The 19,735-nt window shown below is 42.0% G+C and overlaps 1 protein-coding gene across 4 annotated transcripts in view; it reads right to left on the reverse strand.

The window, feature by feature from the left end:
- Positions 1–19,735, reverse strand: part of pard3ba (par-3 family cell polarity regulator beta a) — a 210,630-nt gene that overhangs the window by 130,935 nt on the left and 59,960 nt on the right. For all 4 annotated transcript variants that reach the window (XM_055008546.1, XM_055008545.1, XM_055008547.1 and 1 more), the window contains 5 exons: positions 14,679–14,765; positions 14,361–14,486; positions 10,390–10,865; positions 7,964–8,103; positions 6,584–6,712 (listed from right to left, as the gene is read on the reverse strand). In XM_055008546.1, coding sequence (XP_054864521.1) covers positions 6,584–6,712; positions 7,964–8,103; positions 10,390–10,865; positions 14,361–14,486; positions 14,679–14,765 — 958 coding nt within the window. The remainder of the gene's footprint in view (positions 1–6,583; positions 6,713–7,963; positions 8,104–10,389; positions 10,866–14,360; positions 14,487–14,678; positions 14,766–19,735) is intronic.

Raw genomic sequence — 19,735 nt, forward strand, 5'->3', positions numbered from 1 at the left:
GCTGCAACAACACACAAGGTGAAGGTGGCTGAATCAGAGCGCAGCAGGCTCTGAAGGCTTTGGAAAAACCACGATGCTGGGAAGTTATTTAAATGAGAAGTCGCATGTTTATTTATTGTATCTCACTGCAGATTTACATCTATTTACTCAACCAACTGCATCTCAGTGGTGGTCTAAACGCAGACACACTCTCGCCATCTCCAATATCCCCACTAATGCCCCTTCCTCGGGGGCAAATTGCGTCCTCGGGTCGACTGGGACCCCTTGGCTCCGCTCCTCCCGCCACCGTTAGCCCCCAGAAATGGCTCTTTAACAAGCTTTTAGCCAGGAGAGAGACCACCCTCTTCAACACCCAAATGAGGAGACAAAAAGAAGCTTTTTCTTACCCCGGGGTGGGTGGTGAGGAGCAGGGTGGGGGGGTGATACACAGCGATTACACACAGAGCCTTTTGTCGCTGAGGATTTCTAAATGGGGGGTTTCAAAGCGGGGGGGATTAGCGGTGAGAGCGACATTCAATTAAGATGAGATCTCGCCGCGCTCGGCGGCGACGACGGAGCTGCCAATTAATCGCCTTAATGTCTGCCTCGTCGCCGCTTTACACCTTTACCTCACAATGAGGAGAAAGGAAAATAAAATGACTGATTGAGGGATAATTCTGGTGCGGGCTGGGAGGGAGGATATTGTAATGAAAAAAAATAAAAAAGAAGACGAGCTTGAAGGCAAACTGACAGAAAGAGAAAAAAAGATGAGAGCTATTGGTAGACAAACAAAAAGAAGCTGAAAAAAGAGACAACAGCACCACAGTAAAATTATTTTCTGCCTCAGAACCTCTTTTTCCTGTGAGCTGGCCTGGGTTTGCTGGCAACAGCGGGTCAACCATGTGCAGCGTGACCCCTCCATCCTGTCTCTGGCAAACTAATAACACCACTACGCACACTTTCACTCGCACACATATATCATACCCACAAAAAAAAACACCACAAAGCTAGTCTCTAATCTCCGCCCTGAAACAAAACGAGGCCCCGTGAAATAATGAGAGCGCCGAGCGGAGGAGATGCAGAAAATGCTGACAGGAATGAAACTGTGATTAGAAGTTATCACTTTTTAATTACTTAGTGCGTACGAGTACAGGAGATGGGGTAGAAAATCGCTGTCTTTTTGTATCTTAATAACGAGGCAAATTCGCAGGCTTTTATTGTTATTCTTTGGACCGAAAGAGACCAGCGTAGCCTCCCAGCGCCGGCGAACGCATTCACAGAACGACACGCCGCTCGTGAAGCATCAGTACCGCCTCCATTGAAAGCAATCAATCAGAGGTTCAGCTAGTTCTCGAAAAGTCGACTCTAAATGTGCGAGAGAGGGAAAAAAAATACTATTTGAGTGTCGTATTTCGGCAGCAAAACTGGTCTTTTAGTCAGACGACCTGGGTTCAAGCTGCTGTGTCAGAAAATGCTGCTCTGCTGAAGTGTCCTTTAGCAAAACGCTAAACTTTGACCAGCTTCAGAGCTGCTGGAAAACTGCTGGGCTGACCTGTCACCTCCCTGTTACCACAGTCAAGGAGGGCATTACTGTACATGAGCAAGCTTTGCAGAAAATGTAGCTTCATTGACTGCAGACTCTCTCCAACTACAACCACACTTGTATATATCTATAAATATTTAACGAATTGGCATGAAATTTTGTGTTTATGTTCCAGAGAGGATGAATATGAGTTATGAGTTCATTTGTCTTTCCTAGCTAGTTCTCTAAACTGGCACAGCTTTGGTAATCACATTACTTTTCATGTACCACCACCATCAAATCCTAATTTTAATTTGTCCTCTGCTCTGCTTTATGACTAATGCCTGGAAGACTAATGATGTTCCATCCATCTAGCCTGACTGTAAATTATGTTAAGTGCTAATTAGGAAACTTTTTCATTTAAAAAAAAAAAAGACTTTTAAGCATTCGTCTGTCTAAATGATCAACTGGTCGGACACTTTTAGAATTAACCGTGATGCCAACAGGCATAAAGAGCAGCAAGAATCACAGCTGTGAGTGGCTAAATTGTGCTTATTATGTACCTGCATGGACCCTCTGTAAATACACTCAATGTGAAATAAAATGCAAACCTATTTACATAATGAGCTATGCAAAAGCTGTGAAAACAAACTCATGGGTCATCATTTATTTATATGCTAATCATATTTTCTAATTAATTACTCATGTTTTCTTTTTTATTTTTAGAGAAACCAAATGCGTATGTATTTTCAGGTTGTAGCTGTCTCCCAGTCTTGTGTGTTGAATAAGTAGCGTCAAAAATAGCGACCTCAGGCCCTTAAGAAGAGAAGTTTCAGTCTGTACAAGCTCCTATATCAACATACAGACTCTCTGATACAGTCAAGAAGAATTTAAGAGGAAAATTTGTCGAAATTTGGCTTTTTAAATCATGTCTGCTTCTGAATTTACACTAAAACTGTTTGTATGATGTTCACAAAGCAAGCAACAGACATTCAAGAGTCTTTTTGGGAGGACAGGAACTAGAAATTGTCTCTGAATTCTAATATCTTGGTGTGACACTGCGTTTCAAGAGCCACCTTAAAAGAATATCTAACACAGTGAAATTCAACATGAACAATTTTAGCGCTAATCTTCCCTTTCATCTCATTGTGCTGCTGTGACGTCTGATATGTGAAAACCTGAGAAAAGATTCCAGTATGTAGAGCTAAAACAGAGCCGTGTAAAGCAGCAGTCTGGTCATGCCTTCACTTGTTTTCTGTTCCAGACAAGATCAGGGTATCAAGAAAGTGCATGTAAACACTTTCTGTATGTGAACCACAGAGAAGGTGGATAGACGGAGTTGAGGAGCAAATTAGACCTTGATAGATGCAATAATCCGATATTGTACATTAATTATCTGCAGCAGCGACAACGAGGTTGGTCAAGGAAAACTTAGCTGCGATTCAGCCAATTAATCTCAGCAGCTACTGAACGCAAAACTGCAGTAATGAACAACTGATTTGCATGCAGTATTGGATATGAAATCCATAAAAGCAATGCGTACAAGATGTTGCAGCCTCTAAAACATTAATGAATAATTGCGATGCAGACGTGCTGACAGACACCTCCACGCAAACATGTTGGCACGACGAGGCAGATGGCTGACAACTTAATGCGCCTGCATCATCATTACATCTTTTATGGAACCAAATTGTAGCGAGCCACCCCTCGCTAGCGCTCCACTAATTTCAACAATTATTCGCTACTAGCAAGGGAAAGAGTCGAGCAATTAGAACCAGCGAGGGAATAAAAAAAGGAAGACAGAAAAGAGAAAAATGCTTTTTCTTTGTTTGTGTTTTGGGGAAAGTTGTAGATTCTGGAAAGGTCAGAATGGTGTTTAGTCCAGCTTGTAGATTTCATTCCATGAAAAATCAATCAAGGCCTCCTACCTGGCACCTTCAGTATCAGCTGATATGAATATTTTCCAAGCTACACACCCTTTGTACATGCAGTGATTAGAAATTTTGCACCTATCGTGTGATATTTCCAAATATTTTTGAGCCATCATAACTTCATACAGTTTTAAAAACTGCAACCAAATCAATTTCACATCCATTTCAGGTCACATACTGATAACAAAACCTTGCTATGGCTGAGAAATGGAGAGAAAACATCAGTATTTGCATCTTTAATACGATAGTTTGGCGCATTTAACCAGGACTAAGAGATCTGAACACATCACACCACTTCTAAAATCTCTACACTGGCTTCCAGTCAGTCATAGAATAGACTTTAAAACCCTATTGATCGTTTACAAATCCCAGAATGGTTTAGGTCCAGAATACATCTGCGATCTGTTCAGAGAATACAAACCTAGCAGGGTTCTTAGATGATGGATTAATCCACGTTAACGCGTTAATTTTGACAGCCCTATTATAAATCAAATCATTATGAATGGAAACAAGATTTTGGCTTTAGATTGTGAAACCTAGAGTGGATGTAAAACTGATTTGGCTGTTTTTAACAGAGCTCAAATGCTCCTTTAAATATGCAGTAAGAATTAAAAAAAATCCTTCCTGTCCTTATGTACTTCAAGGACCTATAACTTGGAAAATATTCATAGTCTGAAGGTGAAAATTTGCATGGCTTCATTAAATACAAAAATGTTATTGTGCACAAAAATGGATGATTGTGAGGGTCAGGCGTGACATATTATTATCCAGAAATACCCACATCTGTCCTCTGTTGGGTTCACTGTGTGCTCCTGTTTGTTTTTGCCTCATTTGGCTACTTTTTAATGAACGATTTCTCTGTGGTTGTTTCTGTGTGTTTATGTAATCCTCTGCTTTCTGTGCGTCTGCCACATCCACATTCTATGACGCAAAACCTCCAGAGCTGCCTGTGTGTGGCGTGTATTTGTAAGTGTGTGTGTACGCTTAAGGGACATCAAAACGTCTTTGAGGTGGAGGACTGTGCTGCAGATAAGGGCCAGATCTCACGGGGCACCGACAACTTCAACAGCCTGGATAGAGACAGGAGTGAAGGCTCTCTCACATTGTGCCTCTCCACCGCCTCCCCCCGACTCTTTAAGTCTCTCTCTAATGCACAAATACAAGCAAGTGTTAGATGAAGACTGTAGAGGCTCTTCAAAGTGCACTTGTTATGCCAAGACTGCTGGGCCATTAATGAGGGCAAACTATTTTCGGAAGCAGTAACTTAGCTGTTTAAAGATGCGTGCTGTGTTCATGTGTGTGTGTGTGTGTGTGTGAGAGGGAGCACTTGTGTTCAAGTTTTTATCAAGGACTAGGTGTTTAGGAGTTTGTGTGAATGTGTGTGTGTGTGTGTGTGTGTGCAGCCACTCTAGGTGTGAATATGCATCAGTCACTACAAAGCCCCGCGTGTCTTTCTCGCAGCGCTTTGAAGTAATGGAACGGGAATAATCAGAATAACCACAAAGGACAGAAGGGAGCGAACAGAAGAGCACATCATTTACACAGAGCGAGTGACTTTCAAGGGGCCACCTGGCTGCATGGATGTATGTTTAAAAGTATGTTTATTGATAAAACGTCCCCCGTGAGCCGCAAGTCAAACTGTGTCAGCTTCACAGGCCAGACGCTGACTCCTGACCCCCGTCTGCCGCTACAGGTAAACGGTCACTTAACGCCCGCGGCGTGTCGACAAGCGCCGACACGCTCGCACACTTCCTGCCGGGCCACCGCCGCTTGCATGTGTGCGACTTCCTCTGGCGTTGCTGTGTCAACAAACCCGAGAGGGACAGGAAGGCCGGGGCAAACTCCGGGTGCGTTTGACCGTGTGTGCCACAAAAGGGCATCGACATAAAGAGGTTTGCTGGGGGAAAAAAATGACACAATGTAGGGGAAGTGTATAAAAAAGATGAAGGGGAGACAGAAAATGAGGGCAAAAGTGAAGAGCAGTGGGGGAAAAAATGATCAACAAAAGTAGCAGCAATGCACTAGAAAAAATGCCCCTCTCAAAACAAGAAAAAAAGCTTATTTCAAGGAACTTTTACCTTGAAATAAGTGAAAAAATCTGCCATTAGAACAAGTGAAAAATGATTTGGTAAGATTTCTTGAAATAAAAAATGATATTTAGAATCTTGAGACCTTAACAATAGCTGGGAAAACTTATTTTAAGCTATGTTTTACCAGGATTGTCAAGCTTAGGTGTCTTAAAATAGGCCAGACATGGTTAAAAATAGTAGTTTCTCCTAATTTGAGATGTATTAACCCTCCTGCTGTCCTCATTTACAGCCACCAAAAAATATTGTTTCCTTGTTTGAAAAAAATCCCAAAAAAACCCGTAAAAAAATCCCCAAATTTCTGAAAATTTGCAAAACCTTCAGGAAGAAAACGCCAATAATTCCTTAAAAGTATCATTTCAAAAAAAATAAAATCCCCTAAATTTGGCAAGAAAGTTCTTGGAAATACTTTCAAAAAATGAGTAAAAATCTTCAAAAAAATCCTAAAAATATTTAAAGTGATGACATATCTATCAGTAAAACTTCTAATATTTTCTTTAAGAACATTCACAAAAAAAATCAACCAAAATCCAGTGAAATTTGCAAAGATTTCCCAAAAATGTTGAAAGTGTGGACATCAGAAGTTTCACTGTGAAAATATATTACTTTTCCACATTTTCAAACTTTAAAACGGGTCAATTTGACCTGCAGGACGACATGAGGGTTAAACTTATTTAGAGTTTTCTTGCAAAATACAACTCAAAAACAAGACAATTTCAAGACTGTTTGACTTAACAAGATATTTAAGATGCATTGTCTTAAAACAGTCCCTCCATCTGCTGAAATGTCACTTGTTAAGTGAATTTATCTTAAATCGAGTGGGATGAGACATTCTGACTAAAAATAAGACAAATAGACCTGGTAAGATTTTGAGTTTTTGCAGTGTACAAAAAAGATGAAGGGTAGACAGAAAATGAGGGCAAAAGTGAAGAGCAGTGGGGGAAAAAATGATGAAGAAAAGCAGCAGCAATGAGAGAGAGGAATGAATGGACGTGGTGTAAAGGTACAGCAGACGGTGGGAGGACGTGGCCGCTGTGTTTTTGTGTTTATTCACAGTCTCTTACCAGTTCCCGAGGCAGGAAGATGTCCTCCTGCCGTGCCACCACCACACACACATTCTCTCCCTGCTTGGTGCTGCGTAGCATGGCCACGAGTTCCTCCTGGCTACGGCCCGTCATGTCCACTCCATTCACCTACACGCACACAAAAAATAACCAGGAGCAGATTAAAGCCAAGTGTATTATCCACTGGCAGTGCTGCACCAACACGTATCCAGTGACACGATGCTTCTGTGTGGGTCAGGCCTCCCAAAATATATATATAAAAAAAAAACATTGTGTCATGTATCTCTAATGATAGTTTGGTTGTATCTATCAAGCTTTTGAGATATTCTTCTTTGACATTTGTGCATTCACCACAATTTATGACTATTTAGACCAGGGGAGTCAAACATGCGGCACGTGGGCCAAAAGCGGCCCTACAGAGGGTCCAATCGGGCCGTGGGATGACTTTATAAAGTGTAAAAATTACAGAGAAGACATTAACTGCAGACTGTAAACTTGTAAAACTATAAATGTAAAATAATTTATAGACCATGACAAGTTGTTTTTGACCATAAAGTAAAATACTAGATTGCTCATTGTCATTTTTGTCACATTTTGTCTTGTTTTTGTTGCGTTTTTTTGTCTTCTTGTCCAACTTTTGTTGTTTGTCTCCTGTTCCTGCCGTTTTGTGTTTCATTTCGTCTCATTTGTGTTTTTTTCTTATTTTTGTCATTTTGTGTTTTGATTTATTCGTTGTTTTGTGTCGTTTTGTGGGGGGTTTTTTGTCTCACTTGTGTTGCTTGTCTATTTTTTGCCGTTCTGTTTCTTTTTTGTCATTTTTTTGTCTCTTTTTTGTTTTGTTTCGTGTCGTTTGTTTCATTTTTTTGTCAATTTGTTTCTCGATTTTGTCATTTTGTGTCTCCTTTTTGCCTCATAAGCTGAGGCATAATGCTGCTGAAATTGAACTTATTTTCCTGAAGAAATTTCAGGTTGTTCATAATGTTTTGTCAAAATCAAATTCCTTAAATGTGAACATTTTCAGAATGTACTTTTTTGCACTAAAACAAAGGAAAAAATTGTAAATTGTGTTTTTTTTGTTTTTTTTTTTTTTTTTATAGGTTATTATGCTGTGATTTTACTGGTCCACAACACCTGAGATCAAATTGGGCTGCATGTGGCCCCTGAACTAAAATGAGTTTGACACCCCTGCTGTAAGTTGTCCTGTAGTCTAGCTGTATGTGGATAATTCCCTGGGAAAGTGCAGCGACTCTGTCTAACCAGCAGGGGGGCCACAGAGCTCCACTGCCAGCTCCTAATGATGGTGATTTCCCTCTTCTACCCACAGCTATTGCTGTTTGTTTTCTCCTCGGTGGGAGATGGCCTCGCTGAGATCTCTTTCACCTCCAGGATGCGGTCTCCAGGCTGCAGACGGCCGTCCTTGATGGCTGCACCGCGCGGCAGGATATTCTTCACTAAGATTGGCCCTGGCCCGTGGATGGTGGAGTCCCTGGTTACCACGGTGAAGCCCAGACCCTCTGTGCCTGTACGAACAAAGCAGCCTGCGTCACGGTGTGCACTGGGGACATCCATGCCCCTGAAAACAAGACTTAATTATGAATTTTATGACTTTTTAATTTCGTTTTAATTGAATTTGCGCTCTCATCTCCCTGTTCTGTCACTTTCTCCTTTCTTTCTCCTTCTCCACTCACCATGGAGTCTCCATATCCTCTCTTGTCCTTCGTAACCCCATCTGAAGTTTTAGCATCGTCCTCCACATTAACTACTCTTTAAGTGCCTGTTTTCCTCTGGGGGTTAGTTGCCTGGCTCAGCCTCTGAGCCGCCAGGAGCAGGCTTCTCCCCTAGCCGGATTAGACAGACTCTGCCTTTAATTTCACGTGTGAGCAGGCCGAACGGTGGCTGATGGTGGGAGGTAGAGGGAGAAGATGGAATGAAGGTGGAGGCAGAGGAGAGAGAGAGTGAAGAACCTGAGAGATATTATTCCCCTCTGTAGCTTCCCTCCCCGGGGGATGTGATGTGATTTCTGCAAAGATTCTCCTTGTGCCTGCGTTTACTTTCGGTGTGTTCATTTACAAGTGTGTGTGCGTGTTTTCCGAGGCCACACACCCATGTGCCAAACATCAACCCCCAGAGCCTCCACCCTCTCCCTCTTTCACGGCCTCACAAGCCCCAAGCCATGAGTGAAATGTGCCACGCTCTGTGTGTGACTGTGTGTGTGTGACTGTGTGTGTGTATGTGTGTGTGTGTGTGTGTGTGTGTGTGTGTGTGTGTGTGTGTGTGTGTGTGTGTGAGCGGGCAGAGCAAAGCCGCCGTAGCATACTAAAGGCGGTGAACGATGCTATCTGGTCTCCGAGCTAAGCCTCTGCCTGCCCTACATTAGCGCACCTAAAACCTCGCCACCTGTCAATCAACGAGAGAAAGAGCCTGTTGCCGAGGGAGAGGGTGTTAGAAACCCCATAATATCCTCTGCTCTGATCTTGCATCAGCTGAAAGGCAGAGAGGGAGACAGGGGGTGAAGAAAAAATGAAAAAAATCAAACAAAAGCAGGATGGAGGGAAAAGGAGGAAGAAAATAGGAGGCATGAAAAGGTGCTGGAAAAGAAAGAAGGTAACAATAAAAACGAGTGAATGGGGCTTTGAGGTGAAGCTGGAGAGTGTGGAGCCCAATTTCTTCTATCCTTTCATCTGGGTGTCCTGCCTTTCTCTGGATACCTGTCATGAGAGAAGTGTGTGTGTGTGTGTGTGTGTAGCCCAATTACAGCTATCCATTCAATCCCCTATAACACTGCAGATTGCCAGAACAGAGCGTGTTCACAGTCATAAGAGTCTATTCCCATGCTATCAACACATGAGCTCTGCTGCACTGAGGGATGAGAGATAAGGTGGCTGGGATGCCAGACTGACTCAGTCTGGGTTCAAATATATAACCAGACAGTTGGTACGGTTATACAGAGATCAAACAAAAATGAAACGTTTCCGTCAGTATGGATTAAACCAATCAATACTTCCACAAGTTGTTTTGTGAGAGTCTGACTGAAAAGCCTGAAGTTGATGGAGAGAACAACATCTAGGGCTCAAGTCAGCTGCTTGGTTTAACAGGTATTACACAAGAAAAATAAATCTGGAGAACAAGAAAATATTTTTAAAGCATTAATGGAGACGAGGGCCTGACCGATTTATTGGCTGGCCAATAAATTATATGCCTTTTCAAAATAATCGCCATCAGCCAGAGTTTTGCCGATTACACGCCGATATATTCTTAATTTTTCATAAAACAGTAAATGCTGTTAAGTGTCGGAGTCGTGCAGAATGATGTACTATGAAACAGTAAAATGTTCTGCCTATAATTCATATATTTTTTGCTGTAACCATTAAGGAACCAAAAAGTAAGTTGTTTTATTCATTACATATTTTTTTAAATCATCAGCCGATTAATCAATTATCAGTATTTTTTTCTGCCAAATATCGACATCAGCCTCAAATAATCCATATCGGTCGGGCCCTAATGAAGACACAAATGATGAATTTCAAATTTTCACACTTGTCCTTGCCCCCCATAAATGTAATTTTGATGGTCAGACATAGTTATTTGGGGGTTTTATGGATGCCAAAGACAATGTTCCTTCTGGATTTAAAGAGACATTCCCACAATTCAGTATTGCACTTCAAAAAGGATGAAGGACTTGCAAAAGAGGCCAATCGTGCAAATAAACTGTAGTTCTGTCAATGACTGGCAAATTGATGCTGATGTCTTAATGCCCAACATCAAGAGTTGATGTAAAATAAATAGACAATCAGTGTGTTATTTACCCTTCTTCAGGTCGATCTTCATCCTCTTGCCACCCTTCTTGTTGGTGAGGTTAGCCAGGCCGGGAAAAACAGGACTCTTAGGGGTCAGTGGGCTCTGGTTGTCGGTCCTGGGTATCGGGGAAGAGCTCGCCGCCGTAGATGGAGGTGTTGGAGAAACTCTCTCCAAAGAGCTTGGACCAGACTGGAGCTCTACTGGTGATGCTCTTGGCATAGCTGGCTCTGGGGTTTTGGCTCGACTGTCTGGTCGCTTCACCTCTGATTTGGCGTTCACTTTGGGATCTAGTTTGAGCTCTGGATGGGAGTCAGCTTTAGGATGGACCAGCATGGGGCTCTTTGATTTTGTCATGGTGTCTTTGCCGTCGCCGGTGAAAAGCTGGCCGATGAGGCTCTTCTCGTATCGAGGCTTGTTGGCAGCTGGTAGGACTTCCAGACGCACTGAAGAGCTGGACATGGCTTGACGGAACACCTCCTGAGACCTAAGGAAAGAAAAAAGAAATAAAGAGAGCAGCAATATTTAATTTGTTTTTGTGTTTATATATGTGACAAAGGAAGACATCTGGGACAGCTCAATGTGATCTCCTTTGTGGACTACTACAAAACTGTAAACCAGCAAAAAAGGTGACGAAATTCAAGGGGAGCATAAAAGGAGAACAGACAATTGGAAAGGAAAGAATGAGGGGGGTGAATGAGGCCTGTGCATGGCTAATGGAGCTGTATTTCAGCTTGGATCAAGAACAGAGTGACTCTTCCAGCTGGTTTGGGACACTGTGGTCCCTATCAGATGGAGGGACCTTACAGCAGGCTCCTATTGCAGTTTTAATGGACTACTATCAGCACAACATTCACACAAAACAGACAACACAGTGGGATGCTGTTAAATGGACCTATTCAGCTCCACCTCCGAAAGAGCGAGAGAGAGGGTGAAGGGAACGGGGAAAAAATGGGGACAGGAGTTTGTAGTGTGAGCGCTGAAAAGAGGAAGAAATTAGAAAGAAAGCGAGACAATACACTCTTGTGACAGTAGATGTGGCGGTGAGATACGACAGGGCACAGAATGTGAGGGAATTGTCTGGCTGATAGTGGAAGCAAACTGAGTGACAGGTGGGATATCTGTACAATGCTACAGTGGTGACGGGTGGGTGGGAGAATGTACACAAGCACACACACAGAAGCTTATTTTTCAGCTTTCAGGGCTTTTTCCATGCAGTTCCTAATCATATCCCTGACAGAAAGACCTATACAGGGTCGTGTCATGATAACCTGATCCAAATACTATTCAAATCTTGAATCTTTCTTCAAATTTTTCATTACCAAAGAGATAATTTAGCATTTATAGAGAACTAAAACACAATAAATTCACTACAGGATTCAAGTTTGACCGGGTAGAGTGGAAATAGCTTTGACTTAGAATTTGTTACTTGGATAACACTTCTGCACTCATCCCCTCAAGCCTTTGTCCATACCAATAACACCCAATCAGGATTCAACCTGCAACCGACGACACGCCAGAGCTCCCCTTTACGTCTCTTGTTGTTTTCCCCCACCACAGAACCCCTTCGCTCCAATACCCTCAATCAAAACTAGAGTGAGATACAGACATGAACAGACGTTATCATTGTATGCAGATGATATACTGTTGTACACACCCAACTTTATTTTAGTTCCTGTTGCCCCTACCACTTCCACATCCTTCAGTTTACTTACTGGGGAACTGATGTTCAGTAAAACCGAACTGATGCAGCTTAATGTGGAACTTGCCATTTAAAGTTGTCCATAGTAGCTTTATTTATCATCTTGTTTGTGGCGCACTCCCTAAATTCTTCTGTTTCAGTGCCCACTGATTATTCTTACTGATACATTTTTTTTTAAATTACCTTGACCTTCCATTTAAAGCAGATAAAGAGACTCCTGGGTTACAAAAATTGCTTCGACAATGGCCTAAACCAGACGGAGGTGAGGCATTACCAAATTTAATGGTGTGTTGCTAATCCCATTAACATTCAGGTGTGGAACAGATAGATACCCCAATAAGGATAGAGATGGATGTCACTTTATTGAAATAGCATCAGCCTTTTCTGGATTACTCCCCCATGACAGGCCCCCAAAACATGTAAGATCTGGAATCATTTTAGACACCTCCTGGGTTTTCAGACAACCTCTTTGTCTCTTTTGGTTGCTTCAAACCTTTCTTTCCCTGTCTCATCCTAGTCTGTTCTCAGTATTAAAAGGTTTAGATATCTCTCCATTCATCTTCAAGAACCCGAAGCAGTTTTGGGCACTTTCTGCCTCCTGACTCCTCGTCATTTTCACTCACTGTGGGCTCATGTTTTACCAACTGTGTGCAGTATGACACAGATATAATGCCATAAATCATAAAAGACCAAAACAAAAGTCAATTCTCTTCGAACACTTGTTTTGCAGAAATAGATGCACAACATTTTTCCCCATTTCCCACAGGTGTTGCTAATACCAGGAAAAAATAGTGTGACTGAGCCTATTTCCTTGTTTACAACCTTGATAAACTACGCTTTCTTTCTTTTTTTTTACAGTACTCTGCACATCAACTTTAGAAAGATACTTCAACATGCTCAATGTATCTTCCATTTTATTTTCCTCTCTTTGTCCTTTGTCGTCTCCTCTCCACTTTGTATAAACACAGCCTGCAGTTCACCCAAAATATCTCTGAATTTTTGTCATGTGACTATCATTCACAGCTCAGTGTAAAAGTTTTAGGATTTCATTTACAGGTACTGGTGCAAACGGTTAGTTTTTGACACAATTTTTAATGACGCATACAGAATTAAGTGATTTCAATTAAATATTATACATATCTGAAATGTGTGTTTGACAAGAAGAGTTGTTTTATGTTTGAGACAACGGATGGAAATTAGCCTTGTGCTAAATCCGACTTATTTACTGCAACCTTGTGTAAACTTATGAGATTATATGTTCATGAATATGCACTGTCTTGTCCAAATAAATAAAGAAACAAAATGAGGTTTTGAACAATTATTTCCTCTGCTGAAAGAAACTGACTATGCATGATCATCGAGAACAGCAAGAGTAAACTTTGAAACTGTATTTTAAAAGTGTACAGCTAGTTTGGTTTTTTCTCCTCCTGTTGTTATAGTACGAGTCCTTGAAATCACTGAAAAGGATGCTTAGAGACGGAGTTATATACCCAGTAAAAAGTATTTTAGACATCATAATGAAACAGATAAATAGTTGTACTAAAATGTTTTCTAAAATGTGATTTTGACTGAGAAACTGACTGCATTTAAATACATTCTACAAAAGCTACTTTTTTGCGTTTTATTTGGACATTCATGTGGTTTTGGACTGATCACACATGTAAAGTTTGAGGTAGATTAGAGCATGTACAGGCCAGTGACACAGTACTTCCTGTTTCGTTGTGAAACGTCGAAATTCTGAGGGCTGTCATTTTCACGTCCTTAGATTTCTGTGGAGCATTTTGTTAACTTTTGATCAGCCATGCCTGGTGTACATCCTGGCCAAATTTCCCCTCTGTTGGGGTTACACAGTTTGAGTTTATAGCTTTTGAAAATGTGCAAAAATTGGTCCAAAATCGTCCAAAATATGACACATAATTCAAAATGGCTGACTTCCTGTTGTGTTTATGTATGGTTGTCAATTACATTTTTGTGCGTCTTGACAAATTACACCCCTAAAATAATCACATTTTTCACTGGTCCTGATGTGTGTGCAAAGTTTCACGTGTTTTCGAGTATTTTTAGGCCGCCAAATTTGAGTTTCAAAAAATAATTCACAATCGGATTTCAATAGGATCTTCGCACATTTCAGCGCTCAGACTCTAAATATATATCTTGTATCACCATTCAGTCTAAAAACACAAACATGGTTTCTGGTCTACACCATCGAATCTTAATTCAGAATCAGCTTCAGATTAGTTAGCAGCGATTTCACCCTCATCCACACCCCGGCCTGCTTACTGTGTGAAGGTCTTGTCCTGGAGCGGTGTGTCGTTGATTTGAACAATAGCCTCGTCTTCCTTGAAGATATTCTCTCTCTTGGAGCGACTGTTTTCCTCGATGCCTTTAATGTGGAGGCCCAGGGTTCTTGCAACACAGACGAAATAGACTCAATATCAATGCAAAGAGGCAAACACGTATGTGATTGCATGCCAGCACTTGAACTTTTTCTGCATTTTTATGAGTCAACATTGCCATCTGCCTTGTCCCTATGAGAGCCTCATTGAATCCAAGAGGATGTACTGAGGGGAGAGAGTATAGCTGTGTGTGTCTGCTTACCGTCCACTGAGAGAGGAGCAGTAGGGGACCACATGGATCCCCAGGGGCCCCTGATGACCCAAGAACTCAACTGTCCTCGTCAGAGCACTGTGAAGAAAACACAGGATAAATCAGGATGTGGTGCAGAAAATCCTAAAAACACAGCGATGCAAAACCACACCGAACCTTTTCCATGTGCAAGCTCTTCAAAAGCCATTTGCATTTTCCTCCCGGCTACACAGATAGGGATACAAATTAGCTTACAGGTAGCCCTGCCAAACATCAGAATGATGTCTATGTGTGTGTGTGTGTGTGTGTGAGACTGGGACGCAGGTGGCTACTTCACCTCTTATCTACCTGCTTCTCAACTACCCAATCTAGCCGGTGGACAAAAGAAGAGAGCGGGAGATAAAAGAGGGAGACAGATAGAGGAGCAGATAGAGATGAAACAGAATGAGCTTCTCTAATAATCTCTGCAGAGCCCTGAACTGTGGCTTTTAGCAGCAGATAAACAAGGACAATACTACTAAAGATAAACAGGAAAAGGGATGCTTTTGATATTGGTTGGGGAGTGGGGGAGGCATGGTAGAAGAAGATCACAGGGGACCTCCATCACTGTCTGGAGGTTTAATGGTACAAATATAATTATGGAGCGTTTCTGTCAACAATATAATATTAAGCTGCACGTGCAGATTAAAAGTAAGTTTTAAGAATCACAGGTTAAGATCTTTAACCTGCCTGTTTTTCATAATTGCAATTTTTATTTAACATATTTTTGTTAAACTGAATTGTTGCCTGAATTACCTCTGATTACTTTTCCTTAAAGCTGGAATATGCAAGATGGTGAGATGTGTGCACTGGTCTGCTTTGAGTCCACTGTATGAAAAGAAAGCGTAAGAATGATTGAATAAGCTGTAAATATGAGCTTTTAAGGTTTACTTCCTTCAGGGTAATAAGTCTGGCAGGTGTTCTGTCAGTGTAATGTGGCTGGTTGAGCTTTTTCCCTCTAACCAACTGATTGGTTGAAGAGCAGGTGTGATTTGAGTACACCAAAATTTTTTTTGGTTGAAGAAAATCCATCCATCCATCCATTATTTATACACTGCTTGATCCTCATTAGTGTCGTGGAGACACCCTGGACAGGTCACCAGTCTATCAAAGGGCTACACATAGAGACAAACAATCACACTCACATTCACACCTATGGACAATTTAGAATCACCATTTACCCTCAGCGTATTTTTGGACTGTGTGAGGAAGCTGGAGTACTCAGAGAAAACCCACTCATGCACAGGCAAACTCCATGCAGAAAGATCCCAAGAAGGCCGCGGACCAGGGATCTTCTAGCTGCAAGGCGGAAGTGCTAACCACCGAGGCACTGTGCAGCCCTGGCTGAAGAAAATGCTTCAGTTATTCCAAGGAAAAACAACTAAAGCCTTCACAATATCACTATTACAACTAAAGCTCTGAGTTGCTAAATGAATGTAAACTATAGGTGCTTTATTCCAGAAAATGAGACACTAGGAAGTGAAAACATCAATCATAGGGTGACTTTTCAGCCTGCAGCAGAAGATGGCCAGTGACTCCACTGAGGATTATTCTACTGCTGTGCATCCAAGGCAGCCTTGAACATGATGAGCAAGCCCAGGGTCTTCTGGATGACAAGGTGAAAATGATGTACAGGTAGAGGTGGGGAGGGTTTGCCTGTCACTGGGAGACTGGTGGGAGCAGTTGATTTCACTGCACTGGAGCCTTGTGTTAGAGTGTGGAAACAGATGTGAGCTGCAACAGGGAGTCGGTGAAAGGGAGGTGGTAAAATTAAGGAGGTCCAGGGGCGGATATGGTGGCAACTGCCACCCCTAGAAGATGCCTTGCCACCCTGGCTGCCACCCCAGATCTGAACGACCTAATTCAAAAATATGTATATGAAAGTTTGTGGCCTGCTGGAAAGGAAGACACCAGTCAGGCTGGATTTGATGACACGGTAATATAACTGTACACAATGTATTAAATGCTACACTATTGTTCAAAAGTTTAGGGCCACTTAGAAATATCCTTATTTTTGAAAGAAAAGCAACTTTTTTCAATGACGATAACATTTAATGAATCAGAAATACAGTGTAGACATTGTTAATGTGGTAAATGACTATTGTAGCTGGAAATGTTTAATGGAATATCTCCATAGGGGTACAGAGGAACATTTCCAGCAACCATCACTCCTGTGTTCTAATGCTACATTGTGTTAGCTAATGGTGTTGAAAGGCTCATTGATGATTAGAAAACTCTTGTGCAGTTATGTTAGCACATGGATAAAAGTGTGTATGTTACCCCCTAAAATGTATATGCCACCCCATTAATATTTCTCTAGATCCGCCCCTGAGGAGGTCTGAAGCAAGACAACACAAAGATCTGGCAGAAGATGCAAGGTCTCCTGCGAGGAATGAGTAACAGTGGTCCCATCAGACGGTTACTATGTTTGACAAAGTTGTCAAAAGAGGATTTGCATTTTCAGATCTAATCTACGACACTCTCTACATTGTCATCCACTTCTGTCTTTCATCAATTTAAATTGTGTTTGGAAAGATCGAGAAAAAACGTCCAAAAAGCACAATCGCAATCAGAGGCCACGATCATGAAGCTACTTTTTCCTCCTCAGGTTTCCCACGTAGCTTTCACAAAGTTGGAATGGGGGAAAAAGGCAGAGTGACGAGTTGTCTGTGTGAGTTTATAAAAAGAAAACAAGTCAGAGAACAAAAGCACTCAAGTTCAAGGTTTATGTGCTTCATACACGTACACAAGCCCAAGGACTAGCTGGGATCATTATAACACACTCCTCTGTCACTGTCACCCCGCTCTCGTTAACCTCTGCCAGGGTCGCACAAGCACTACACACACACACACTCACACACACATCCAATTTGCATTCTTATTGCTACATCTATTGCATGCTCACAAACACCATCAGTCACATTCCTCCAAATTGAAAATTCACAGATACACACATGCATCACATTTACATCTATTAGAGAACACGGTTACATCTAAATTACACTTGTGCACCGTCCATGAGCATACACAAACACCGAATTTACTTTCAGTGATGCTCAACAATCAGGGCCAGGATAGGATGCACACACAAGACATGCAGGTACAAGCAAGTCCTGAATGATGCATCCTCACACAGTGTGTAGTCGAAACAAATACACACAGCTTCAGCCCATTTACATTCATACAATAAACAAACGGCGGCACAAACAAGCTCATCAGAGGCAACCGTATCTTGTTAGCGCTGCGCGCTAATATGCAGAATAGCTCCGCTCACCCATTTTACCATCCCACTGACACAAACACAAACAAACACAGTCGCTCCACTGGGGGGGTGGAGAGAGAGAGGCAGGCGAGGGACAGTAGGGTTGGATGAAAAGAGCAACGAGGAGTGAGACAGATGGAGCTCCCACTCTTGGTTGACTTCCTCTACATCAACGGAGGACCGAGTGCGTAACAAACTCGCGGCCGGGACTCCTGAAAATGTGCCGTCGCTCGCTCACCGCGGCTTCTTCAACTGCCAACCATCTGTTACCATGGCAAACTATCAGTGAGAGCCGTGCCTCCATTGTACCACAGTGCTGTCAGGACACCACTGTACTGTAAAATGCTGAAGAATCACCATCTGTCACTCCAGCCAAGTCCTTCTCCAAGCGCCCGCGATTCTCTCTGGAGTTATTTTTAAAAGAACGATTCTCTAATCGGGGAAATCGGAGACATCTACACTCTCGTCACGGGCTTGTTGGATGAGACAGGTGAAGGGTGTTGTAATCGAAGGCCCCATTGTTGCTATGGTTGCTGTGTGACTGACAGCTCGGAGAGAGATGAAAGATGAAGATCCCATCAAGCCAAAAGACAAACGGTGGAGGTTGCCATGGTGAGGTGTCTGTGCACGCCCACCCACTGTTCACACACAAACGCTGCTGACAAGTGGATCTAGCCTGAACCCAAAGGTAAATCAGACTCAGTGCCATGGCAGCTACCACTGTGATAGCATAGGCGATATGTACTTATATACATATGCAAGTTCCAACTTATGGCAAAAATCGCGTTGCGCTCCGCTGTAAGAACAGAATTCCAACATAAGTCGAGGCCCCCTGTACTATTATGTTATAAAAATTATTGTATTTTATGATTAAATGTTCTTATTCATTGTAATACTACATAACTGTGTGGTGTGTACCTCATATGAAGATGTGCCCAGTAATTTTACATGAAGCGCTGTAAAAAGGAACCAAGGCCAAACCGGCAGCGAACTAGAGAGAACACATACCACGATGTGTAACTCATGCTTATGGCCTGTATAAAAGCTATGCTGTTTATCGCCTTTGTCGGTCACTTATCCAGAATGTGCTCTGTTCATGTGATTCCTTGCTGCAAGTACAACTTTGCTTTTTCTCGAGAGACAGCTCTGAGTATTAATTTGGAGAAGCCAGGACTCCACTGAAGAACTTTCCTGACAGTATGGCAGCATCTGAAGTGTTTGTTCTGTTGGTATTAAGGGAATCACAGAAGTAAATCATGACACAATACTATTATATTGTAACGATGGTAACACAATGCCTATTATGATATGCATCACTATATCCATGAAACTAAAGAGGAAAAAGGCAGGTATTGTGTACTTAATCACCCCATTGTGCTGTCAGTGTGTGTGAATAATCATTATTTTTCAATTAATTAGCTTTTCCCCCTGTAGGTTTCTTCTTTCAGGTTAGTTAACTTCAGTTTATTTTACCATTAATCATTTGATTGTAGTCATGAGGAGGTGACTCTGGTACGTCAAATTAGTTGTGGGAATCTGTTTATAGCACCTGCATGTTTTTAATATAAAATATCAGCAAAATGACAGTGAATATATACAATATTTTGTTCCAACCCTAGATAGTATAGCTCAGGGGTGTCAAACATGCAGCCCGTGGGCCAAAACCGGCCCACCAGACGGTCCAATCCGGCCCGCGGGACGACTTTCTAAAATGTAAAAGTTACAGAGAAGATATTAACTGCAGATTGTACATTTGTAAAACTATAAA

Source organism: Amphiprion ocellaris, chromosome 24 (assembly GCF_022539595.1).
Source record: "Amphiprion ocellaris isolate individual 3 ecotype Okinawa chromosome 24, ASM2253959v1, whole genome shotgun sequence".
Lineage (NCBI taxonomy): Eukaryota > Metazoa > Chordata > Actinopteri > Pomacentridae > Amphiprion > Amphiprion ocellaris.